The 26,948-nt window shown below is 42.6% G+C and overlaps 1 protein-coding gene across 4 annotated transcripts in view; it reads right to left on the reverse strand.

Moving 5' to 3' along the window:
• The window catches only part of LOC124048543 (actin-binding LIM protein 1-like), a 155,707-nt gene that overhangs the window by 121,700 nt on the left and 7,059 nt on the right, over window positions 1-26,948 (reverse strand). For 2 of the 4 annotated variants that reach the window (XM_046369435.1, XM_046369426.1), the window contains exon 1: window positions 14,786-14,989. The exons of 1 other annotated variant lie outside the window; for it this stretch is intronic. In XM_046369435.1, the coding sequence (XP_046225391.1) occupies window positions 14,786-14,885 (100 nt within the window). In that variant the 5' untranslated portion in view covers window positions 14,886-14,989. Of the gene's footprint in view, window positions 1-14,718; window positions 14,990-26,948 lie in introns of those variants that run through there. One more of the 4 variants, XM_046369431.1, reaches the window with a different exon arrangement.

Raw genomic sequence — 26,948 nt, forward strand, 5'->3', positions numbered from 1 at the left:
GTGTTGATTGGGAGAGCTAAGACAACAGCGGGTGAGACAACGACAGGTAAACAGCTAAGACAACAACAACGTGTATATGGCGATAAATGGGCAGAGAGGGTCAGTTAGCTACACACAGGGAGGGCCTTAGTTCGAGGCTGGCTTCGACAGATAAAAAAAAAGTACTGTGTTAATGAACAGTCCAGCAGGCATCAGCTGTGTAGCCGAGTGATCATAGAGTTCAATGAGCAGCAATAGATGAAACAGGTAGCTGTTCGGTAGTTGGTTACTATGTTAGGTGAGCGGGAGACACGGCGTTCAGGAAGCTAGAGGCCGGTTGAGAGCACACCGGCCGAATTACATCAGCAGATCAACAGACCAGTCGTGATGGATTGGCGGGGCTTCATGTCGACCAAGGGTCCAGGCCAATTGGCAAGAGAGGTATTGTAGTTGGTGTACTTTGTTTGCTAGCCAGGAGATGGACCTAGCTCGAGGCTAACTGGTGCATGCTCTGGACAAGGGTGTTAGCCACAATAGCCACTCGGTAGCAGCTAGCAAGCTGCAAATATCCAATGTAATGGTCCAGAGCTTGCGACAGGACCATTGCTGTTTTCTCTCCGACCCATGGCAAAATGTGTAGAATTGCAGAAAACATGCTTTAAATGGTCCAATGCAGCTGTTTTTTTAAACTCAATATCAAATAATTTATGGGTAACAATTAAGTACCTTATTGTGATTGTTTTCAAAGAGCAATTTCTCAAGCAAGATTTTTGCTGTCTGGGAGTGGTCTGGATGGAAAGAAATGTGCTGTTATTGGCAGAGAGGTTTGTAACTCTTTCATAATGATCTATTAACTAATTTACCTCATGATGTCTGTCACAATGGAAGGCCAAAACTCCATCCCACCAAAATAGGCAGACATTTCAGGCGGCCTTTTCAAACAGCTCTTACAATAAAAGGGCATTCTCATCATGCTCATAATTTCATAGTATTATTCCAGCCTCATAGTGTGGAAAAATATACTCACCAGCCAGTTTATTAGTTACACCCATCTAGTACTGGGTCGGATCCCCCTTTGCCTCCAGAACAGATTGAATTATTTGGGGCATTCTACAAGGGGGATGTTGGTCTATTCTGAGGTGATGGCATCGCACAGTTGCTGCAGATTGAACGGAAGTACATTCATGCTGCAAACAGCCCGTTCCATCTCATCCGAAAGATGCTCTATTGGGTTGAGGTCTAGCGACTGCGCAGGCCACTCAAGTAAACTGAACTCATTGTCATGTTCCAGGCAATGTTTTTCAACTCCTCAATTGTCTAGTGTTGGTGATCACGTGCCCACTGGAGCCACTTCATCTTGTTTTTAGCTGATAGGAGTGGAACCAGATGTGGTCATCTGCTGCAATAACCCATCCATGACACGGCTTGACGAGTTGTGCATTAAGAGATGCCGTTCTGCACACCACTGTTGTACTGAACCGTTATTTGTCTATTTGTAGCCCGCCTGTTAGCTTGCACAATTCTTGCCATTCTCCTTTGACCTCTCATAAACAAGCTGTTTTCACCCACAGGACTACAGCTGAATGGATGTTTTTTGTTTGTCGCCCCATTATTGGTAAACCCTAGAAACTGTAGTGCGTGAAAAGCCCAAGAGTGTGGCCGTTTCTGAGATCCTGCGCACCTGGCACTGACGATCATACCACATTCAAAGTGGCTTAGGTCATTTGGGGCTCCCGAGTGGCACAGTGGTCTAAGGCACTGCATCTTAGTGCAAGAGGCATCACTGCAGTCCCTGGTTAAATCCAGGCTGCATCACACCCGGCTGTGATTGGGAGTCCCATAGGGCAGCGCACAATTGGCCCAGCATTGTCTGGGTTTGGCTGGGGTAGGCTGTCATTGTAAATAAGAATTTGTTCTTAACTGACTAGCCAAGTAAAATGTTCAATCAAACAGAAACTGAATGCCTTGATGTCTGCTTTATATAGCAAGCCACAGCCATGTGACTCACAGTCTCTACTCCCCATGGCAAAATGTGTAGAAGTGCAGGAAATTTACTTTACACCTTCATTTTATTCTCTCCACCGTCAAGAGGGGGGCGGGGGGTTCTAAAATGATCAGGCATTACAAAACAGAGATTGTCAGCCATTAGAAAAAGCAGTCTGGGCATTATAGCATGTGATAAGAGTGAGTAAGTTATCATGCATACTTTCAATCTGAAGTGCATCTTAATGGCATAATTTTCCCTATTTACTGCACTACATACAGTACCAATTGGCCCTGGTCATAAGTAATGCACTAAAATAGGGAATAGCCTGCCATTTGGAACAGAGTTATTCTAGTCTTATGCCCCCCATGTAGTCATCCTTTTCTTGATGTAAACTGCTTTTCAGGTTGAGAAGACATCCTAACCATATTAATCAACTGGTCTCTGTTAAAACCAGGTAAAGAGTTCTTAGAATGTCAAGACGTGATATTTGGGTTGTTTAATGGTTAGATAACCTGTCTAATATGTTGACTAAACGTCTTCAAACAACCAGTTTACAACTAACATAAAATACAGTAGTTCTCCCCGCGGTGGCTAGATGTGCATGCCTACTTAAAGAAAACACTGTACACTACCAACGATAGACCAACAAACAATCCCTTTCAACTGATCAACCTAAAATCCAGAGAACACAGGGGAATGTTTTTTGGAACTTCAATGCTCAAACATCAAGGCCCTATGGGTCCTGTTCAGAAGTAGTGTATTATATAGGGAATAGGGTGCCATTTGGGATGCAGACCATATCTCACAGCCTGGCATGGAGTCAGTGGATGAATAATATCTGGCTAGTCCTCATGCTCACTGTAATCCTGATGTAAAGCACCATCTCGGTTCCTTGCATGGCAAACTGAGGCCCCTTTGCCTGCATAATTTTGATATTACATACGTTTCGAGAGGGCAGCAATTCATTTTTGACTTCTCTGCAATAACACTTTGTTGGAGTCAATAAGATATAATTGCGTGACACACCACAAACGTGGATTTGCACGCACACACACAGGCCAGTAGACAGATATTTACATTTGAATCATTTAGCAGACGCTCTTATCCAGAACGACTTACAGTTACAATTAGGGTTAAGTGCCTTGCTCAAGGGCGCATCGACAGATTTTTTTACCTAGTTGACTTTGGGACAGACAGACAAGATAGATTCCCACTGCCGGCACCTCTTACCCCATACCATAGCCCTATCTGGTGCCAAATTGACAAGTCTCTCATTCAGATAATAGTTAGGGTTGAGGTACGGCAGCTGCCAAATGTACACTTTAGGGATGAGGTAGACCACCTTAGCCACGTGCCTGTCCTCGATTATGGACATGCGCTTGAATGAGTTTCTACGTTTGATGCTTGTGGGGCGGACCACAGGCTGTTGAGGGTAGGCATGTTGCCCGGCTTCCCCTCAGCCTTCCCACAAAGCAGGGTGCAACATTAAGTACAATTCAGACAGAATCCTAGGATGGCTCTAAGCTCTACAAGGACACTTCAAACCTCCACTGTAGAAGACTTTGACAAAAACATAGGGACAGGCCTAAAAAATATCTCGGAGCTATGAACATGTCAGACTTCTACCATCCTGTGTCATGTAAAGATCCAAAGACAGTGATGTACATTTCCAAAAGAATCGCATCATGTAGATCTCCTTCAAGTGTACATTCCAGACCTCCAGAGCAGAGGTAACTCTTCAAAAATGGAACCTGTACCAAAGGTGTTCACTTCAGGCTTCAGGGTCGAGGTCAAGACAGCAAACAAGCAGGCAGAGAGCATCTGCTGCTCAATCATCCAATTTTTCAAACCTAATTGAAGATCATTCCAAGTTTTATTTTTGATACTGTCGCAAAGATAACTAAAAAGCAGCATTCAACAAGAGGGGACAGCTTTCACTTCAGCAGTGATAAATTCATGAACTTCTCTGATGAAAAGATCATGATCATTAGAAAGCAAATTAAGGACTCCACTTTGAATCTGTGTATTTCTCCAAAGCTCAGTTGTTCTGCACAGAACTGCCAGGACCTAAGATCAATGGAGACACTCAAGTGTTTTAACCTCTCTTAGGGAGGGGGCAGTATTTTGATGTCCGGATGAAAAGCGTGCCCAAAGTAAACTACCTGTTACTCAGGCCCAAAAGCTAGGATATGCATATGATTGGTAGATTTGGATAGGGATCACTCTAAAGTTTCTAAAACTGTCTGTGAGTATAACAAAACTGATATGGCAGGCGAAACCCCGAGGACAAACCCCCCCCCCCACCCCCACAAAAATCAGGCTACCACAATTCTCAATGGCTACCACTTTTATTATAAGGCCAAGTCCTCCCAGATTGCAGTTCCTAGGGCTTCCACTAGATGTCAACAAACAATTGTAGTTTTTCGAGTTGGGCTGTAGTGTTTCCAAGCGTGTGGAAGAGAAAGCATTCTTTGGCATTTTTCTCTGGTAAAGACAATAACGTATTAGTGTACCTAAGGCTTAACCTGTTACTCCTACCCCCCTACTTTTTCGAACATTCTGTTAAAAATCGCGCAATATTTCAGCGCCCTGCTACTCAGGCCAGGAATATAGTATATGCATATGATTAGTATGTGTGGATAGAAAACACTCAGATGTTTATAAAACTGGTTAAATCACGGCTGTGACTATAACAGAACGTGCGTTTCATCGAAAAGTGCAGGAAAATCTGATCACTGAAAATTGAAAAATATATCCATGCGCGACTTCAACCGATTGATAAAGGTGAACCACAATAAATGCGGCCGAGGTTGCAGTACCTACAGCTTCCACACGATGTCAACAGTCTTGTCATTTGCCTAGTCTTTGTTTCTTGGTCAAACGAACAAGAGACAGGCTTTTTCTTCAGGTCTCCGACCGGATATTTTGGTTGAGATTTACCCGGACATTATTTCCAGACGTACCCTTATAGAATACACTTTGTCTCGTGATTAATTTGATCGCTTATTAACGTTTACTAATAACTAAAGTTGCATTACAAAAGTATTTCGAAGTGTTTTGTGAAAGTTTATCGTCTACTTTTTTTTATTTTTAAAAATGACGTTACGTTATAAGACGCTATTTTTTTCTGTTTATCACACAGTCTTCATAGATCGATATCTAGGCTATATATGGACCGATTTAATCGAAAAAAAGACCCAATAGTGATTATGGGACATCTAGGAGTGCCAACAAAGAAGATGGTCAAAGGTAATGAATGTTTTATATTTTATTTGTGCGGTTTGTGTAGCGACGACTATGCTAATTATTTTGTTTATGTCCCCTGCGGGTCTTTTGGGGTGTTACATGCTATCAGATAATAGCTTCTCATGCTTTCGCCGAAAAGCATTTTAAAAATCTGACTTGTTGCCTGGATTCACAACGAGTGTAGCTTTAATTCAATACCCTGCATGTATATTTTAATGAACGTTTGAGTTTTAACTAGTACTATTAGCATTTAGCGTAGCGCATTTGCATTTCCAGATGTCTATATGGGACGCCTGCGTGTCAGGTAGGAGCAAGAGGTTAATTATAAATGTTGTTTGACTTGTTTGGAAAAGTTTATTAGTAACGTTTGGGATTCATTGTGTATGCATTTTGATGGAGGGAAACTGGGTGGATTATTGACTGAAGCGTGCCAGCTAAACTGAGTTTTTATGGATATAAACAAGGACATTATCGACAAAAGGACCATTTGTGATGTTACTGGGAGCTTTTGGAGTGCCAACAGAAGAAGATCAAAGTTAAGTCATTTTTTTATCGCTATTTCTGACTTTCATGTCACACCTGCCTGGTTGAAATATGGTTTTCATGTGTTCGTATGCGGGGCGCAGTCCTCAGATAATCACATGGTTTGCTCTCGCCGTAAAGCCTTGTTGAAATCTGACACAGCGGCTGGATTATCAAGAAGTTAAGCTTTATTTATTATTTTGATATATTGTGATTTTATGAACATTAAATATTTATAATACTGTCGATGAATTTCACGTTCTGTAATTTCACCGGATGTTGGACGCTACCCTCCCACCTGCCCATAAGAAGTTAATCCTGTATCTCTTGACGCATTCATGAAAAAAGTCATGGCCTCTAAACCATCAAGCTGCTTACTGGACTCTATTCCAACTAAACTACTGAAAGAGCTACTTTCTATGCTTGGCCCTCCCATGTTGAACATAATAAATGGCTCCCTATCCACCGGATGGGTACCAAATTGACTAGAAGTGGCAGTAATAAAGGCTCTTGAAAAAGTCAAACCTTGACCTGGAACATGTAACAAAAATATATATTAAAACAAATATTTAAAAAAGAATAAAATGGCATCAGACCAAGGTTCTGTATCTGTCCTCGTGCTCCTAGACCTTGGTGCTGCACACCAAATTATTTTGGAGAGATTAGAAACCCTAATTGGTTTGCACTGACAAGTTCTTGCCTGGTTTAGATATTATCTGTCAAAGATATCAGCTCGTCTCTGTGGATGGTTTGTCCTCTGACAAATCAATTGTAAGTTCCGGTGTTACTCACGGTTCTGTCCCGCCTGCCCCTTTTCTCCCCAATTTCGTGGTATCGGGTTGGTAGTTACAGTCTTGTCTCATCGCTGCAACTCCCATTCAGACTCGAGAGGCAAAAGTCGAGAGCCGTGCGTCCTCTGAAACACAACCCAACCAAGCAGCACTGCTTCTTGACACAATGCCCACTAAAACCCGAAAGCCAACGGCGACCAATGTGTCGGAGGAAACACCATACACCTGGCGACTGAGTCAGCATACACTGCGCCCAGTCCGCCACAGGAGTCATTCGTGCACGATGGGAAAAGGACATCCCTGCCGGCCAAACCCTCCCCTAACCCGTACGACGCTGGGCCAATTGTGTGCCGTCCCATGGCTCTTCCAGTCGCGGCCAGCTGTGACAGAGCCCGGACTAGAACCCAGAATCTCTAGTGGCACAGCTAGCACTGTGATGCAGTGCCTGAGACCACTGCGTGACTCGGGAGGCCCTTGTTCCATTTAAAACCACTATTGTTTTCACTATATATTCTATCTCTTGGTGATGTCATTTGGAAAAACAATGTCAACTTTCACTGCTATGTGGATGACACACAGCTTTACATTTCGATGAAACATGGTGAAGCCCCAAAATTGCCTACACTGGAAGCCTGTGTTTCAGACATTAGGAAGTGGATGGCGGCAAACGTTTTACTTTTATACTCTGACAAAACACAGAGGCTAGTTTTAGGTCCCAAGAAACAAAGAGATCTGCTGTTGGATCTGACAATTAATCTTGATGGTCGTACAGTCATCTCAAATAAAACTGAAGGACCTCTGAGTTACTCTGGACCCTGATCTCTCTTTTGACAAAAATATCAGGAATATTTCAAGCTTTTTTCCATCTTCGTAACAAAGCAAAAATCAGAAACCTTTTGTCCAAAAATGATGCAGAAAAGCTAATCCATGCTTTTGTCACTTCTAGATTAGACTAATGCAATGCTCTACTCTCCAGCTACCCGAATAAAGCACTAAATAAGTTAGTTCTAAACACGGCAGCTAGAATCCTGATTAGAACCCCAAAATTTTATCATATTACTCAAGTGCTAGCTGCTCTACATTGGCTTCCTGTTATGGCTAGGGCTGATTTCAAGGTTTTACTGCTAACCTACAAAGCATTACATGGGCTTGCTCCTACCTATCGCTCCGATTTGGTCCTGCTGTACATACCTACATGTACACTACGGTCATAAGATGCAGGCCTCCTTATTGTCGTTAGAATTTCTAAGAAAACAGCTGGAAGCAGGGCTTTCTTCTATAGAGCTCCATTTTTATGGAATGGTCTGTCTATCCATATGATTGACGCACACTCAGTCTCAACCTTTAAGACTTTATTGAAAACTCATCTCTTCAGTAATAATAATAATAATATATGCCATTTAGCAGACGCTTTTATCCAAAGCGACTTACAGTCATGTGTGCATACATTCTACGTATGGGTGGTCCCGGGGATCGAACCCACTACCCACAGTAGATCCTATGATTGCGTGGTCTGGCCCAGGGGTGCGAAGGTGAATGACAAGGCACTGTATTGACAAAATGCCCTTGTTGTCTATGCCTGGCCGGATCGCCTTTCTCCACTGGGCTTCTCTTCCTCTGACCCTATTGCTGGGGCTGAGTCACTGGCTTACTAGTGCTCTTCCCATGCCCTACCTAGGAGGGGTCACTTGGGTAGGTTGAGTCACAGACATGATCTTCCTGTCCTGTTTTGCACCCCCTCCGGCTTGTGCGGTGGAGAAGATCTTCGGGGGCTATACTCAGCCTAGTCTCAGGGTAGTAAGTTGGTGGTCTGTTGATATTCATCTAGTGGTATGGGGGCTGTTTTTGGCAAAGTGGGTGGAGTTATATCCTGCCTGGTTGTCCCTGTCTGTGGGTATCGTCGGATGGGGCCACAGTGTCCCCCGACCCACCCGTCTCAGTCTCCAGCATCTATACTGCAATAGTCTGTGGCACGGGGCTAGAGTCAGTCTGTTATATCTGGTGTAATTTTCCTGCCTTATCTGGTGTCCTGTGTGAATTTAAGTGTAATCCCCCTAATTCTTGCTCTCTCCCTCCCCTCTCAGAGGACCAGAGCCCTAGGATTAAGCCTCAAGACTACCTGGCCTGATGACTCCTGGCTGTCCCCAGTCCACCTGGTCATGATGCTGCTCCAGTTCCAAGTGTTCTGCCTGTGGCAAGGGAACCCTGACCTTGTCCCGGACCTGCTGTTTAAGACGCTCTCCCTCTACCACACCAATATACTCATGAGATACTGACCAATTGCACCCTCTACAACCACTGATTATTATTTGACCCTGCTGGTCATCTATGAACATTTGAACATCTTTAAGAACAATCTGGCCCTAAATGGCCATTTACTCTTATAATCTCCACCCTGCAGAGCCAGAAGAGGACTGGACACCCCTCAGAACCTGGTTCCTCTAGGTTTCTTCCTAGGTTCCTGCCTTTCTAGGGAGTTTTTCCTGTCCTCCGTGCTTCTACATCTGCATTGCTTGCTGTTTGGGGTTTTAGGCTGGGTTTCTGTATAGCACTTTGTGACATCTGCTGATGTAAAAAGGGCTTTATAAATACATTTGATTGATTGATAGATGACCGCATATCAATCACTTGCACTTCTAAAGGCCTTAAAAAGGCTTTGAAATTGGCAGCGACTACAGGGCCAAACAAACCAAAAGGACATGGCAAAATTCTCAACCATTAAAGGTTTAAGGTTTGCTTATATTGATAGGGCACTATTATCACATAGGAGGCAAATTGATATAGGACTCTCACAAACGGGTGTGACAAACAAAGCCTCTTACAAGTCACACCTCAAAATGTTAATGAGAGAAAAACAACGGTACCATGCACTAGTGCTCCAAAAAAAAGATGGTACTGTAACATACTGTATTTTGTGGAGTGGAATTACAGCACCATTCAAAATACAGCAATTGTTTCACCACAATTTACAGTATGCTCCAGTAAAACGTTTCACAGTATTTACTGTTGATAATACATAAATGCACCGTATAAATTACAGTTTTCCTTTACGGTGTGTCACTGCCACACTCATTGGCTCTTGCACCTGATGGGTGCTCTGGGACAGTGATGTTAAAAAAGAGCCATGCCACTGGTCACAATAATTTACTGGGACAGGTCGCATTAAGAATATTAATAACGGCATCATGCTTTTGTTCTGATATTAGATTTTCCATTACACTGCAGTTTCCGATTTGCTCCACAACCATTCATGGATAAGTCTGTTGTTCACGATCAAATCTGTCCAATTAAGGTTGTGGAATTGTGAGGTTTACAATTTTAGAATAGAACTAAACCCTCTGTCCTGTCTTGTCTATTAAATACCATTAAATAAATAATTGTCTGTTTAGTAAACTCTCAGAATAGGATCACAGAAATACAGTTGAAGTCGGAAGTTTACATACACCATGGCCAAATACAATTAAACTCAGTTCTTCACAATTCATGACATTTAATCCTAAAAATTCCCGGTCTTAGGTCAGTTGGGATCACCACTTTATTTTAAGAATGTGAAATGTCAGTAGAGAAAAAAATAATTTCTTTCAGCTTTTATTTCTTTCATCACATTCCCAGTGGGTCAGAAGTTTACATACAGACAATTAGTAGTTGATTGGCATTGCCTTTAAATTGTTTAACTTGGGACAAACGTTTCAGGTAGCCTTCCACAAGCTTCCCACAATAAATTGGGCGAATTTTGGCCTATTCCTCCTGACAGAGCTGGTGTAACTGAGTGAGGTTTGTAGGCCTCCTTGCTTGCACATGCTTTTTCAGTTCTGCCCACATATTTTCTAGGTCAGGGCTTTGTGATTGCCACTCCAATACCTTGAATTTGTTGTCCTTAAGCCATTTTGCCACAACTGTGGAAGTATGCTTGGGGACATTGTCCATTTGGAAGACCCATTTGTGACCAAGATTTAACTTCCTGACTGATGTCTTGAGATGTTGCTTCAATATATCGACATAATTGTCCTTCCTCATGCTCCCATCTATTTTGTGAAGTGCACCAGTCCCTCCTGCAGCAAAGCACCCCCTTCAACATGATGCTGCCATCCCCGTGCTTCACGGTTGGGATGGTGTTCTTCGGCTTGCAAGCTCCCCCTTTTTCCTCCAAACATAACGATGGTCATTAGGGCCAAGCAGTTCTATTTTTATTTCATTCTAGTCTGATTTTTTATTTAATCAGACTAGAGGACATTTCTCCAAAAATTACGATATTTGTCCACATGTGTCCCCATTCTTCCTTGCTGGGCGGCCTTTCAGGTTATATAGGACTTGTTTTGCTGTGGATATAGATACTTTTGTACCTGTTTCCTCCAGCATCTTCACAAGGTCCTTTGCTGTTGTTCTGGGATTGATTTGCACTTTTCGCACCAAAGTACGTTAATCTCTAGGAGACAGAACCAGTCTCCTTACTGAGCGGTATGATGGCTGTGTGGTCCCATGGTGTTTATTGTCTGTACAGATGAACGTGGTACCTTCAGACGTTTTGAAATTTCTCCCAAGGATGAACCAGACCATTATTTTTCTGAGGTCTTGTCTGATTTTCCCATGATGTCAAGCAATGAGGCACTGAGTTTGAAGGTAGGCCTTGAGATACATCCACAGGTACACCTCCAATGATGTCAATTAGCCTATCAGAAGCTTCTTGTCACGACTCCTACCGGAGGTGGCTCTCCTTCCCGTTCGGGTGGTGCTCGGTGGGCGTCGTCACCGGCCTACTAGCTGCCACTGATCTTTTCCTCCCCCTCCTTGTCTGTTTATTAGTTACACCTGTTGTTAATTCGGTTTATTAGTTGGGCTTTATTAGCCAGCCGGCCCACCTGCTGGGTGTGCGGGATTGTTTTATGTGTACTCGCCTGTGTTTTGGGGCATTTGTTTTGAGTGGCGTCTGTTTTCACCTGGTTGGTGAATAAAGATGTAGCGCTACTCTGAACTCTCTGTCTCCTGCGTCTGACTCCTTCCTCCACTACACCCCGGGCATTACACTTCTAAAGCCATGACATAGTTTTCTGGAATTTTCCAAGCTGTTTAAAGGCACAGTCAACTTAGTGTATGTAAACTTCTGACCCACTGGAATTGTGATACAGTGAATTATAAGTGAAATAATCTGTCTGTAAACGATTGTTGGAAATATTACTTGTGTCATGCACAAAGTAGATGTCATAACCGACTTGTCAAAACTATAGTTTGTTAACAATAAATTTGTGGATTGGTTGAAAAACTAATTTTAATGACTCCAACCTATGTGTATGTAAACTTCCGACTTCAACTGTATGTTAGGAAGTTCAACATCTATTACATTCTATAACAACTGATGTCATTCTTGATAGGTACGACAACCCCATCCTCCCCCTGAGGCTACACCCCATAGGCATTCAGGATTTTCAAATGAACAGTCCAACAGTCCACCTTTAGTATTGCATGGTTTTCCACTTTTGTCAGCGTATTGTCCAGGAAACTATAGTTTTTTAACAAGAAATTTGTGGAGTGGTTGAAAAACGAGTTTTAATGACTCCACCCTATGTTTATGTAAACTTCCGACTTCAACTGTATAATAGATGCATAAACATGCGCGCGCACAAATAAATAAAGGAAATTATAAAAGGTTCACTTGTTCAGTCACATAGGGTGGCGCACAATTGACCCAGCATCGTCCAGGATGGGCTGGGGTAGGCCACCATTGTAAATAAGAATTTGTTCTTAACTGACTTGCCTAGTTTAAAAGGTTAAATAAAATAAAAAACGTGATTCAAGTTAATTGTTTATTTATAATGTGCATTATTTCTAGTAAAAGCAAAGTCCTATACCATTGGACCTTATCTTCCTACATGCTGAGTGGTTATATGAGATGTAAAGTAGCCAGGTTACACTATGCTCTAAATGTTCAATTTAGCAGGAGCTTTGATCTAAACACTGTGTGCATACATTTTCCTTATGTATGCAGTGGTGGACAAAGTATCCAATGTCATACTTGAGTAAAAGTAAAGATTCCTTAATAAAAAATGGCTCATGTAAAAGTTAGTCACCCAGGAAAATACTACTTGAGTAAAAGTGTAAGGTTTTAAATATACTTAAGTATCAAAAGTAAATGTAATTGATCAAATATACTTAAGTATCAAAAGCCAAAGTATAAATTATTTCAAATTCCTTACAAAAAGTAAACCAGACAGCACCATTTTCTTGTTTTTTAGCCACGGGAACACTCCAACGCTCAGACACAATTTACAGATAGCCAGGGGAACACTCCCGACACTCAGACATCATTTACAAACGTAGAATGTGTGTTTAGTAAGTCCGCCAGATCAGCGGCAGTCTGTGAATTTTCCAGTCCGGCTAAGCATTCAAAATGTAACGAGTACTTTGGTACTCAGGGAAAATGAATGGAGTAAAAAGTACATTACTTTCTTTAGGAATGTAGTGAAGTAAAAGTTATCAAAAATATAAATAGTAAAGTACAGATACCCCGCCAAAAAACCTTAAGTAGCATTTTAAAGTATTTTTAGTAAAGTACTTTACACCACTATGTCTGTGATCCCTGAGAGAATTGAACGTGCAACCTTGGTGTTGCTAGTCATGCTTTTACCAACTGAGGCACAGGACCACTTTGATTCAAGTCACAATTACATTGGTTACAACAACTTGATTACAAATTAAGCCTTATTAACAGCATTACTTATATTCTGTTACTTTGCAGGTCACATTTGTTGCCTCTACTTCATTAAAACCATAAACACACACACACAGCCTCGAGATTAGGGGGATATAAACTATGTAGAGGGTCTTGGATTGGTCTTGTAATCTTGAAACCATTTAATGTTTGGGAAAAATGTATTATCACTAAGATTCCCAAAAAATGATTTATAATAGAAGGAAAAACATCCAGATATAGCAGATGTCCCTCTACAAGCCCCCTTCTTTCATCCATCTTTGGATTTGCGTGAGACTTCATGAACTAAAGATGATACCTTCCATCTACTTCATTAAGGACTGGATTTTCCTTCCCAAGCCACATTTAGAAAATCATCAGGCTCTCCTGGTGAGAGGTAATATGCGAGATGAACAGGCAAAGAAATTTAACCATTTTCCTACCAGTATGAATTGAGCAGAACATACAGAGACACACTTATAGGGAATGTCGATTTTAAATGATTGAATAGGGCAGGTAGTCTAGTGGTTAAGAGCATTGGGCCAGTAAGCGAAAGGTTTCTGGTTTGAATCCCCGAGCCAACTCGGTGAAAATCTGTTGATGTGTCCTTGAGCAAGGCACTTAACACTAATTGCTCCTGTAAGTCGCTCTGGATAAGAGCATCTGCTCAATGACTAAAATGTAAAGATGAACTATACGCTTTTTGGTGAGTAAGGTGAACCATTTTCAATTGAACACATTTACTGACGCGCTACTGCTACCTGCACAAACTGAACACAGTCACTTAAGGTCACACACACACACACACACACACCACTTCTATTTAAACCAATATAACATTTTATTAATGCTCTCTTATAGTAACACTGTCACAACACAGATACAGTAAACACTGCAAACATCTACCTTACACTACCGACTTGAAAGCTTTTGAAAATCATGATACAAGCGAGGATGAAGACAGAGCAGGAACAGACTCTAGAGGAGAACTAGGGCTTATTACTGCAGATAACTAGGGCTTATTACTGCTTATTGAGCATTTTAATACTGACAATGTTTTATTTATTGGTCTATTTCTCACCCATAAATCTATCCTACATCAATTTCTCACACATCCAATGTACAGTAAAGATACCAATAAAATGTAGATAAAAGGATATGGCATGATAAAGAATAAGGCAGAGGACGCACGCACGCACGCACGCACACACACACACACACACACACACACACACAGGCTGGTGATCTATGCTAGCTCTGTTAGAGGACATGCTGGTTAGTTATGCTGCAGTGGGGCACGGCCCTGCTCGTCCCTGCTACCCTATTCTACCGTCTATCTGTGGGTGCAGCTAGCTACACACCCAGTCAGCCCGGCACGCATCGATACTCACAAACAAATACACACCAAGACACACTCTCACAAACACACCATGACTAGACACAAAAGACAACATTCCTATGTCATCCTAGACATCCGGATCATTGAGAGAAATTAATGTCATATATACTCAGTCATTGGTCTGTTCCTTCCAACCCTCCTCCACACTGTACAGGACAACCACCCCTCTCTGTTACCGTCCAGTCCGAAGCAGGAGATGATTTTCTGGGAATAGTTGCAAAGCCCACCATCGTAGGGAGGATGCTTGTGCTGCTGCACCGAACTCCTCTCCCCCATCTCTTCTATACACTCACACACACACGCACACACTCGCACACGCACACACACAGTCCCGGCACTGCTTTCAATCCTTCCTTCCTCTTCTCATCAATAATGCAGCCTCTTGCATGGAGTCACACACAGACACACACACCAACAGTCACACACAAGCCAAATGCACTCACACACATGCAGAGGAAAACATGTAGAGGTGAAAGGGTCTTCATGCTGCTGAGTGTGAGCAGGCAGCTATGTCCTATGGTCAAACTTTGGAGAAGCCAGGGGATTGGGTTACTGCTGCGGTGCTGTGCAATGCCTTCCAATTCAGCACCGACTGTGTCGGACAGATTCTGCTGCAGTGCAACAGTTAAGTAGGGCGAGCTTGCTGGCCCTTCCCAGAGGAAGGGTGGTGCTTTGGACCAGAGGAAGAGTAGTGCAGGGCGGGAAGGTTTAAGGACGGGAAGGTAGACAAGAGGACATCCCTGGCTATTCTACCAGGGAAACTTCTCCATAGGCCAGCAGTGTGGTGAACAGCTTGAAAGCATACGAGTTGGCTGTGGACAGAACCATCTACAAAATATATGTCTCTGGCTCAATATATTACCTCCAGTGTCTTTGACTTTGACTAGAACACACACGGTGCATTCAGAAGATATTCAGACCCCTTCACCTTTTCCATATTTTGTTACGTTACAGCCTTGTTCTAAAATGGATTAAATTGTTGTTTTTTTCATCAATCTACACACAATACCCAATGATGACAAAGCAACAACAAAAAACTGAAATATCACATTTACATAAGTATTCAGACCCTTTACTGAGTAATTTGTTGAAGCACATTTGGCAGCGGTTACAGCCTTGAGTCTATTTGGGTATGACGCTACAATCTTGGCACACCTGTATTTAGGGAGTTTCTGCCATTCTTGTCTGCAGATCCTCTCAAGCTGTGTCAGGTTGCTGCACAGCTATTTTCAGATCTCTAGAGATGTTCGATTTGGTTCAAGTCCGTGCTCTGGCTGGGCCATTCAAGGACATTCAGAGACTTGTCCCGAAGCCAAGACAACGCAGGAGTGGCAATGTGCTTAGGGTCATTGTCCTGAGGTGAAACCCAGTCTAAGGTCTTGAACGCTCTGGAGCAGGTTTTCTTCAAGGATCTCTCTGTACTTTGCTTTCTCTCGATCCTCTCTAGTCTCCCAGTCCCTGCCGCTGAAAAACATCCTCACAGGGATGGTTCCAGGTATCCTCCAGATACCTGGAATGGTGGCATTCAGGCCAAAGAGTTTCATCTTGGTTTCATCAGACCAGAGAATCTTGATCCTCATGGTCCGAGAGTCTAGGTGCCTTTTGGCAAATTCCAAACGGGCTGTCATGTGTCTTTTACTGAGGAGTGGCTTCCATCTGGCCACTATATCATAAGGGCCTGAGTGGTGGAGTGCTGCAGAGATGGTTGTCCTTCTGGAAGGTTCACCCATCTCCACAGTGGATCTTTGGAACTCTGTCAAAGTGACCATCGGGTTCTTGGTCATCTTCCTGACCAAGGCCCTTCTCCCCCGAATGCTCAGTTTGGCCGGGCGGCCAGCTCTAGGAAGAGTCTTGGTGGTTCCAAACTTCTTCTATTTAAGAATGATGGAGGCCACTGTGTTCTTGGGGACCTTCAATGCTGCAGACATTTTTTGGAACAGTTTGGCCGGGCGGCCAGCTCTAGGAAGAGTCTTGGTGGTTCCAAACTTCTTCTATTTAAGAATGATGGAGGCCACTGTGTTCTTGGGGACCTTCAATGCTGCAGACATTTTTTGGTACCCTTCCCCTGTGGCTCGACACAATCCTCTCATGGCTTGGTTTTTGCTTTGACATATACTGACAAATGTTGGAACTTATATAGACAGGTGTATGCCTTTCCAAATCATGTCCAATCAATTGAATTTACCACAGGTAGACTCTAATCAAGTTGTAGAAACATCTCAAGGATGAACAATGGAAACAGGATGCACTTGAGGTCAATTTCGTCTCTCACAGCAAAGGTTCTGAATACTTATGTATTTTTTAAATACATTTACAAACATTTCTACCAACCTGTATTTGCTTTTTCATTATGGGGTATTGTGTATTGATTGACGAGGGGAAAACATATTTTAATCCATTTTAGAATAAGTCTGTAACATAACAAAATATGGAAAAAGTCAAGGGGTCTGAATACTTTGAAGCAAAATTGTCAATCGTTTATTGGCTAATATTTCCGATTTGGTCTGTGTGCATGCAGCCTAACTCAGCTAGGGCTTCAGAGAGAGACTGGTGTGCGCCCCCCAAATGCCATCCTATTGCCTACATAGTAGTGCACTACTTTTGACCAGAGCCCTATGGGCCCTCATCAAAAGTAGTGCACTATATAAGGAATGGGGTGCCATTTGGGAGGTAACCGGCCGTTAAATTAACTCATAATGATTGGCTGGTTGAACACTGAACACGCTTTAAGCGATGATAATCACATCTGCATACTATGGGAGGGTGCCTAACAGAGAGCTCTGAACTGCATCGATCCCCAATAACATAACATTATAGCATGTATGTCACGCCTTGGTCATAGTATTTTGTGTTTTCTTTATTATTTGATCAGGCCAGGGTGTGACATGGGTTTATGTTATATTGTATGTTCGTATTGGGGTTCGTAGTATGTGGGATCGCGGCTGATTAGGGGTGTTGTATAGGCTTGGCTGCCTGAGGCGGTTCTCAATCAGAGTCAGGTGATTCTCGTTGTCTCTGATTGGGAACCGTATTTAGGTAGCCTGGTTTCGCTTTGTATTTTGTGGGTGATTGTTCCTGTCTCTGTGTAGTGTTCACCAGATAGGCTGTAATTAGATTTCACGTTCCGTTTGTTGTTTTGTATTTTGTTATAGTTATTTCATGTATCGCTTTCCTCTATTAAAGTCATGAGTAACCACTACGCTGCATTTCGGTCCGACTCTCTTTCCACAAACGAAGAACGCCGTTACAATGTATGCAGCCAGGCACACATTAGAGATGTGGAGATCAAAGAGCTCCTTCAATACAGAGTCAGCTATTCCAGGGAAACACAGATAATAAATGGCTGGGCATGCTTGCTGTGAGTCTGTATCTGGGTCGTTCCACGAAAAGAGTACCTTTGTGTCCCTTTTGTTGTTTTTTTATTTTTTATGTGCACCAATATTGAATTTCAAAAGCCTGTTGTATTAAATTAAGTGCCCTTTAATATAGACCACATGGATAATTCAATCAATAATATTTTTACATTAATAAAAGCTTACTAAATTGCCGAAATACAGCATTGTGACATGTTCCTCGGTCAACCCGGTGTCACTTTTAGGAAGATTTCGAACACGTAATCCCAAAATAATAATTCTAAAGCCTTAGTCCATCATTTAAGAACAACCCTGTTATGTTATGTGAACTGAACTGTCATTTTAATATGGTGAAACTATTCCTTTTTAAATATTTTGTCAAAAAGAAACATTGAACATCTAATAGTCAAATCATAGTGTAAAAGCAAGTGAGCTGGTTCTCCCCATTGTTTGTCAATTTATGTTTTGTGGTAGAAAACGAGCAGTTCGAGCTTAAAACATCAACTCTGTTACGCATAGATAGACAGGCTAGAAATATTTGAGCTATTTCATTTTTGTGACGCTCGAATTCAATTGCCACTCCCTGTTGCACACAACAAGCTTCCATTCCCCCTGTCACAAGGGGATTTATGGCTGATTTAAGATGAAATCGTCAACCCTGTTACGGTCAACTCATTACTTTAATTGGCACTTACTAGAGTATTTTTTTAATTAAACCTCTTGAGATAGGAAAAAGTTATTTTTATTAAGTTAAGTACACTTTTTATGAAGTTACTATACACTCCTCAAAAAGGCACAGAATTAGTGGAACGACCCATCCCACTGGGCACAGACGTCTATTTAACATACAGTCCCAGTCAAATGTTTGGACACACCTACTTGTTTGAAGGTTTTTTTTTTACATTTGACATTTTTTTAGAATAGTAGTGAAATACATCAACACTATGAAATAACACATATAGAATAATGTAGTAACCAAAAAAAGTGTTAAACAAATCAAAATAGAATTTTAGATTCTTTAAAGTACCCACACTTTTCCTTGATGACAGCTTTCCACACGCTTGGCATTCTCTCAACCAGCTTCACCTGGAATGCATTTTCAACAGTCTTGAAGGAGCTCCCACATACGCTGAGCACTGCTTTTCCTTCACTCTGCGGTCCAACTCATCCCAAACCATCTCAATTGGGTTGAAGTCGGGTGATTGCAGAGGTCAAGTCTTCTGATGTAGCACTCCATCACTCTCCTTCTTGGTCAAATAGCCACTACACAGTGTGGAGGTGTGTTGGGTCATTTTCCTGTTGAAAAACAAATGATAGCCCCACTAAGCGCAAACCAGATGGGATGGAGTATTGCTGCAGAATGCTGTGGTAGCCATGCTGGTTAAGTGTGCCTTGAATTCAAAATAAATCACTGACAGTGACACCTGCAAAGCACCCTCACATCTCCTCCTCCATGCTATTGGCCAACGTGCAATCACTGGAGAATAAACTGGATGATCTCTGTTTGAGACTATCCTACCAACTAGATTAAAAAAACTGTAATATCTTGTTCCACCGAATCGAGGCTGAACGATAACACAGATAATATACAGTTGGCTGGGATTTCCGTGCATTGGCAGGGCAGAACAGCTTCGTCCGGTAAAAGAAGGGGTGGTGGTGTGTGTCTATTTGTCAAGAACAGTCTGTTACATCTGGAGTATTTATACTGTCTAATCTGGTGTCCTGTGTGTATTTAAGTAGGCTCCCTCTAATTCTCTCTCTCTTTCTCGCTTTATCTTTCTCTTCTCTCGGAGGACCTGAGCCCTAGGACCATGCCTCAGGACTGACTACCTGGCCTGATGACTCCTTGCTGTCTGTCCCCAGTCCACCTGGTCATGCTACTGCTCCAGTTTAAACTGTTCTGCCTGCGGTTATGGAACCCTGACACGTTCCCTGGAAGGGCTAACCTTTTCCCGTACCTGCTGTTTTTGACTCTTTCTCTCTACAACACCTGCTGTCTCTAACTCTGAATGATCGGCTATGAAAAGACAAATTACATTTACTCCTGAGGTGTTGACCAGTTGCACCCTCTACAACCACTGTGATTATTATTATTTGACCCTGCTGGTTATCTATGAACATTTAAACATCTTGGCCATGTACTGTTATAATCTCCACCCGGCACAGCCAGAAGAGGACTGGCCACTGCTCAAAGACTGGTTGCTTTCTAGGTTTCTTCCTAGGTTCCTTTCTTTCCAGGGAGTTTTTCCTAGTCACCGTGCTTCTACATCTGCATTGGTTGCTGTTTGTTTTTTTTGGGCTGGGTTCTTATCTAGTGCTTTGCAACATCTTCTGATGTTAATAGGGTTTATAAATACATTTGATTGAATAACAGCTGGTGCGCGATGTCTAATATTAAGTCTCAAGTTAATGCTCGCCTGAGGTAGAGCATTTCATGATAAGCTGTAGACCACATTATCTGGAAAGAGAGTATTTTTCGTTGCTGTCTATTTACCACTACAAACCGATGGTGGCACTAAGACCGCACTCAACGGGCTATATAAGGCCAGAAGCAAACAAGAAAATGCTCTTCCAGAAGCGGCACTCCTAGTGGCCAGGTACTTTAATGCAGGCAAATTTAAATCCATTTTATCTCATTTCTACCAGCATGTGCATCCAGAGAAAAAAGACCACCTTTAGTTCACTCACAGAGATGCATACAAAGCTCTCCCTCGTCCTCCATTTGTCAAATCTCACCATAATACTATCCTCCTGATTCCTGCTTACAAGCAAAAACTAAAGCAGGTAGTACCAGTGACTCACTCAATACAGAAAGTGGGCAGATGACACGGATGCTACGCTACAGGACTGTTTTGCTAGCACAGACTGGAAAATGTTCCGGGATTCATCCAATTGCATTGAGCTTCATCATTCACCAGCTTCATCAATAAGTGCATCAATGACGTAGTCCCCACAGTGACCATACGTACCTATGCCAACCAGAAGCCATGGATTACAGGCAACATCCACACCGAGCTAACGACTAGAGCTGCCGCTTTCAAAGAGCGGGACACTAATCTGGACACTCATAAAAAATCCAGCTATGCCCTCAGACAAACCATCAAACAGGCAAAGCATCAATAAAGGACTCAAATTGAATCCTACTACACTGGCTCTGACGTTCTTTGGATGTGGCAGGGCTTGCAAACTATTACAGACTACAAAGCGAAACGCAGCCGCGAGCTTCCCAGTGACGCAAACCTACCAGACAGACTACATGCCTTTTATGCTCGCTTCGAGGCAAGGAACACTGAAGCATGCATGAGAGAACCAGCTGTTCCGGACGACAGTGTGATCACGCTCTCTGTAGCCTATGTGAGCAAGACCTTTAAACAGGTCAACATCCACAAGGCCGCAGGGCCAGACGGATTACCAGGATGTGTATTCAGAGAACGCAAGGACGAACTGGGAAGTGTCTTAACTGACATTTTCAAAATTTCCTTGACCGAGTCTGTTATACCTACACGTTTCAACCATAGTCCCTCTGCCCAAGAAAGCAAAGGTGACCTGCCTAAATGATTACCGCCCCGTTGCACTCACGTTGGTAGCCATGAAGTGCTTTGAAAGACTGGTCATGGCTCACATCAACAGCATCATCCCGGAAACACTAGACCCACTCCAATTGGCATACTGCCCCAACAGATCCAAGGATGATGCAATCTAAAATGAAACTGGTCTTCTTTAGACTAGTTGAGTATCTAGAACATCAGCATTTGTGGATTTTGTTACAGGCTCAAAATGAAACAAAGATATTTCTTCTGAAACTCGTCAGTCTATTCTTGTTCTGATAAATGAAGGCTATTCAATTTGAGAAATTGCCAAGAAACTGAAGATCTCGTATACACTACGTATAGTACACGCTGTGTACTACTCTCTTCACAGAACAGTGCAAACTGTCTCTAACCAGAATACAAAGAGGAGTGGGAGGACCCGGTGCAGAACTGAACAAGAGGACAAGTACATTACAGTGTCTAGTTTGAGAAACATTGAGAAATGTTTGAGTACCAAGACTAGAAAATCATACCACGAGGAGCATTGGCTACACAGCTGGAAATGGTTCAACTCTGAGACTATCAATCCCTATAGAATAAGAGCAAATCTTAGATACGAATTACTAGTCTGCAGCTAGAAATTATGTAAACCTGGGATATGAATACTGACAACCACCGAAACATCTAGTCTAAGAACAATGGATGCCTGACTTATCTATTACAACAGACACTACCAGGAGCTGCCGATAGAGCAACCACCATTAGTAGCCAGAGACTCTCTGATGAACTGACTCTCCCGCAGATGGACTGACGATTCCAACAGAGAAGACAACAACAACATATGGGAATAAATATATTGATTGCAATTATTCCAGAATGAGCGAGCGTTCATCTGCAAAGGATTCGCATTTAAATGAATATAATTCTCCACTGTGTGTAGTGATCCATTTAGTCTTTCCCGCTCTCTCAGTCCACACCCCCTTCCCTTTGTCCACCAAGATGTCATATCGATTTAGCCCACTAGGGGATCTTCCTGTGGCTGGATTAATGAGAATTTGATCTTTAAAATGGTGTAAAATACTTGTATGCTTGAGGAATGGTAATTATGAGATATTTGTTGTTTTGAATTTGGTGCCCTGCACATTCACTGGCTGTTGCGGGGGGGGTTCCGCTAGTTCCCCAGTCCAAGACAGGTTAACCGCTTCTACCCCCAATCCATAAGACTGCCGAACAATTGATCAAACGGCCATCCAGATTATTTCCATTGATCCCCCCTTTATTTTTTACACTGCTCTTCCTCACTGTTTATTATCGATGCATAGTCACTTTACCCCTACCTCCATGTACAAATTACCTTGACTGTACCCCCACACATTGACTCGGTACCGGTACCCCCTGTACATAGCCTCGTTATTGTTCTTTTATTGTGTCATTTTATATTTTATTTTTTTACTTTAGATTATTTATTAAATATTTTCTTAAATTTATTTTCTTAAAATGGCATTGTTGGTTCAAAATGAAGGGCTTGTAAGTAAGCATTTCATGGTAACGTCTACACCTGTTCTGATCTTCCAATCAAAAAGGCAGTAACTGCTCATAGCGTGGAACTGAGAATAATTGCTTTTATTTACCCTGGTTTCACAGTAACTTTATGCAGTTACTTTTAACATGACCCCCATTTTGTTCAAAAACACAATACACTAGAGGCATGATACTTGTCCACATGACTAAGCACGTATTTAATGTAGCAAAAATTACATTAACTCATTTTCGAACTGTCACGCCCTTTTTATGTCTCCATTTGGTTTGGTCAGGGTGTGATTTGGGTATTTCTTTGTGTTTGGCCGAGTGTGGTTCCCAATCAGAGGCAGCTGTCTGTCGTTGTCTCTGATTGGGAATCATACTTAGGTAGCCTTTTTCCAACCTATGTTGATGGATCTTGTTTTGTACAGCTCTTGTAGCCTATGGAACAGTACGTTCGTTTTGGTTTTACTTTGTTATTTTGTTGCTGGTTCTCATTTAATAAAGATAATGACCACAAATTACGCTGTGCCTTGGTCTCCTTCAAACAACGGACGTTACACAAACCAAAAGAGCAGTTACTGCCTTTTTGCTTGGTAGGGCAGTGTTGTAATCAACGCATGTGAACAAATAAAATTTGATTCAATTTTTTTTCTGTTGAATTGTAAACAACTGGTATGTCCTAGAAACGTCCTTACAGTGTAAGATATGTATGTTGTTTCTATATAAATATTGTCAATCTACCTCATATTATTTTCTTACTAAGTAAAAATCCTTAAACTGTTACTTTGTTTCCCGGCCTCACCAACAGTATATAGATATTTTTCTCACCGAAATTATTTGTTTAAGCTCAGGCCAAGCTTTATCCAAATCATGGTATAATCATATAGTGTATAGAGGTCAAGTTTGATTAATTTTTTTATCTTGTCTCTGTCCAGCTCCAGCTCTTCTACAGGACACACAACATTCAGTATATCTAATCAGAATCTCTAGCAGTAACAGTTGGAGGTTGTTTACGTCATCTGTGTCAAATAATTGCAATCGCCCTCAAATCCAGGACACAACAAACGCCCACCTGGGGGATTAAAACCTGTTCACTGTGAAACCTTTACCCTGCGGACACTGGTCCACATTTCTCCACAATATTGGTGACTGATAAGGAAAGCAATGTACTGTATTTATATTTTCCAAGTTAAAATAACTCCTGATACATTTCAATTCAAATGTGTTATAGAGTGGGAAGCCTGCAGCTATTTATTACTAGTTATAAGCATGTATGAAAATTTGTCTTATAAGGTTTATAACATTATAACAAAAAAATGGATGTTAGCTAGTCAGGATCATTATGAGATGATAAGAAAACATAATGCATTATAAATGCATAACAATGTGCAATACCTACAGGCTTTAAGTGAAGGGTTACAAAATGTTTGATTCCACTTATGTGTATTGATGTTCCTGTTATTTAAGTGGGTGGCACTCAGTTATTGTGTTGTAGTCAGCTTGCCAGGTAATACTGGGAAATGTAAAGACAGATTAATCAATGCATCACCGGCGAACAGGGTGAAATCGCAGAGCCAGCTCATAGAGAAACAGCACTAAAATCAGTCAAACAGTGGGGTTGTATTCATTAGGCACTAGAAAGAAAACACAAAACAGGGAGAACCTACCTGAACTTGTTTGATAAGAATAGCTAATTTTCCTTTTCACAATGCTTAGCTATGTTTTGAAACGGTGTGCACAAATGAACACAACCCAAACAGTTTCTCTTCACCACATAGGCTGTTCACTGAGAGGAAGAACAATGCATTTGGAAAGTATTCAGACCTCACATTTTGTTATGTTACAGCTTTATTCTAAAATGGATTCAATTGTTTTTCCCTCCCTTATCAATCTACACACAATACTCCATAATGACAAAGCAAAAACAGGGTTTTAGAAATTGACGCTACAAGCTTGGCACACCTGAATTTAGGGAGTTTCTCCCATCCTTCTGTACAGATCCTCTCAAGCTCTGTCAGGTTAGATGGAGACAGCTATTTTCAAGTCTCTCCAGAGATGTTCTATCTGGTTCAAGTCCGGGCTCTGGCTTGGCCACTCGAAGAAATTCATAGACTTGTCCCGAAGCCACTCCTGCATTGTCTTGGCTGTGTGCTTAGGGTCACTGTCCTGTTAGAAGGTGAACCTTCGCCCCAGTCTAAAGTACTGAGTGCTCTGGAAGAGGTTTCAATCAAGGATGTCTCTGTACTTTACTCCAATTATCTTTCCTTTGATCCTGACTAGTCTCTCAGTCCCTGCCGCTGAAAAACATCCCCACAGCACGATACTACCACCACCATGCTTCTCCATAGTGATGGTGCCAGGTTTCCTCCAGACATGACACTTGGCATTCAGGCCAAAGAGTTCAAGCCTGGTTTCATCAGACCAGAGAATCTGGTTACTCATGGTCTGAGAGACCTTTATTTGCCTCTTAGCAAACTACAAACAGGCTGTCATGTGCCTTTTACTGAGGAGTGGATTCCGTCATGCCACTCTACCATAAAGGCCTGATTGGTAGAGTGCTGCAAAGATAGTTTCCCATCTAGAAGGTTCTCCCATCTCCACATATGAACTTTAGAGCTCTGTCAGAGTGACCATCAGGCCCTTCTCCCCCGCTTGCTCAGTTTCGCCAGATCAAGGAAGTCTTGGTGGTTCCAAACTTCTTCCATTTGAAGAATGCTGGAGGCCACTGTGTTCTTGAGGGCCTTCAATGCTGCATACATTTTTGGGTACCCTTCCCCAGATCTGTGCCTCAACACAATCCTGTCTCGGAGCTCTACGGACAAGTCCTTCGACATCATTGCTTGGTTTTTGCTTTGACAAGCACTGTTGGGGGGCGCCTTAGATAGACAGATGTGTGCCTTTCCAAATCATTTTACATTTACATTTAAGTCATTTAGCAGACGCTCTTATCCAGAGCGACTTACAAATTGGTGCATTCACCTTATGACATCCAGTGGAACAGTCACTTTACAATAGTGCATCTAAAACTTAAGGGGGGGGTGAGAGGGATACTTATCCTATCCTAGGTATTCCTTAAAGAGGTGGGGTTTCAGGTGTCTCCGGAAGGTGGTGATTGACTCCGCTGTCCTGGCGTCGTGAGGGAGTTTGTTCCACCATTGGGGGGCCAGGGCAGCGAACAGTTTTGACTGGGCTGAGCGGGAGCTGTACTTCCTCAGTGGTAGGGAGGCGAGCAGGCCAGAGGTGGATGAACGCAGTGCCTAAGGGTGTTGTCCAGGATCACGCCAAGGTTCTTGGCGCTCTGGGAGGAGGACACAATGGAGTTGTCAACCGTGATGGCGAGATCATGGAACGGGCAGTCCTTCCCCGGGAGGAAGAGCAGCTCCGTCTTGCCGAGGTTCAGCTTGAGGTGGTGATCCGTCATCCACACTGATATGTCTGCCAGACATGCAGAGATGCGATTCGCCACCTGGTCATCAGAAGGGGGAAAGGAGAAGATTAATTGTGTGTCGTCTGCATAGCAATGATAAGAGAGACCATGTGAGGTTATGACAGAGCCAAGTGACTTGGTGTATAGCGAGAATAGGAGAGGGCCAAGAACAGAGCCCTGGGGGACACCAGTGGTGAGAGCGCGTGGTGAGGAGACAGATTCTCGCCACGCCACCTGGTAGGAGCGACCTGTCAGGTAGGACGCAATCCAAGCGTGGGCCGCGCCGGAGATGCCCAACTCGGAGAGGGTGGAGAGGAGGATCTGATGGTTCACAGTATCGAAGGCAGCCGATAGATCTAGAAGGATGAGAGCAGAGGAGAGAGAGTTAGCTTTAGCAGTGCGGAGCGCCTCCGTGATACAGAGGAGAGCAGTCTCAGTTGAATGACTAGTCTTGAAACCTGACTGATTTGGATCAAGAAGAAGGTCATTCAGAGAGAGATAGCGG

This window comes from Oncorhynchus gorbuscha, linkage group LG11 (assembly GCF_021184085.1).
Source record: "Oncorhynchus gorbuscha isolate QuinsamMale2020 ecotype Even-year linkage group LG11, OgorEven_v1.0, whole genome shotgun sequence".
NCBI lineage: Eukaryota > Metazoa > Chordata > Actinopteri > Salmoniformes > Salmonidae > Oncorhynchus > Oncorhynchus gorbuscha.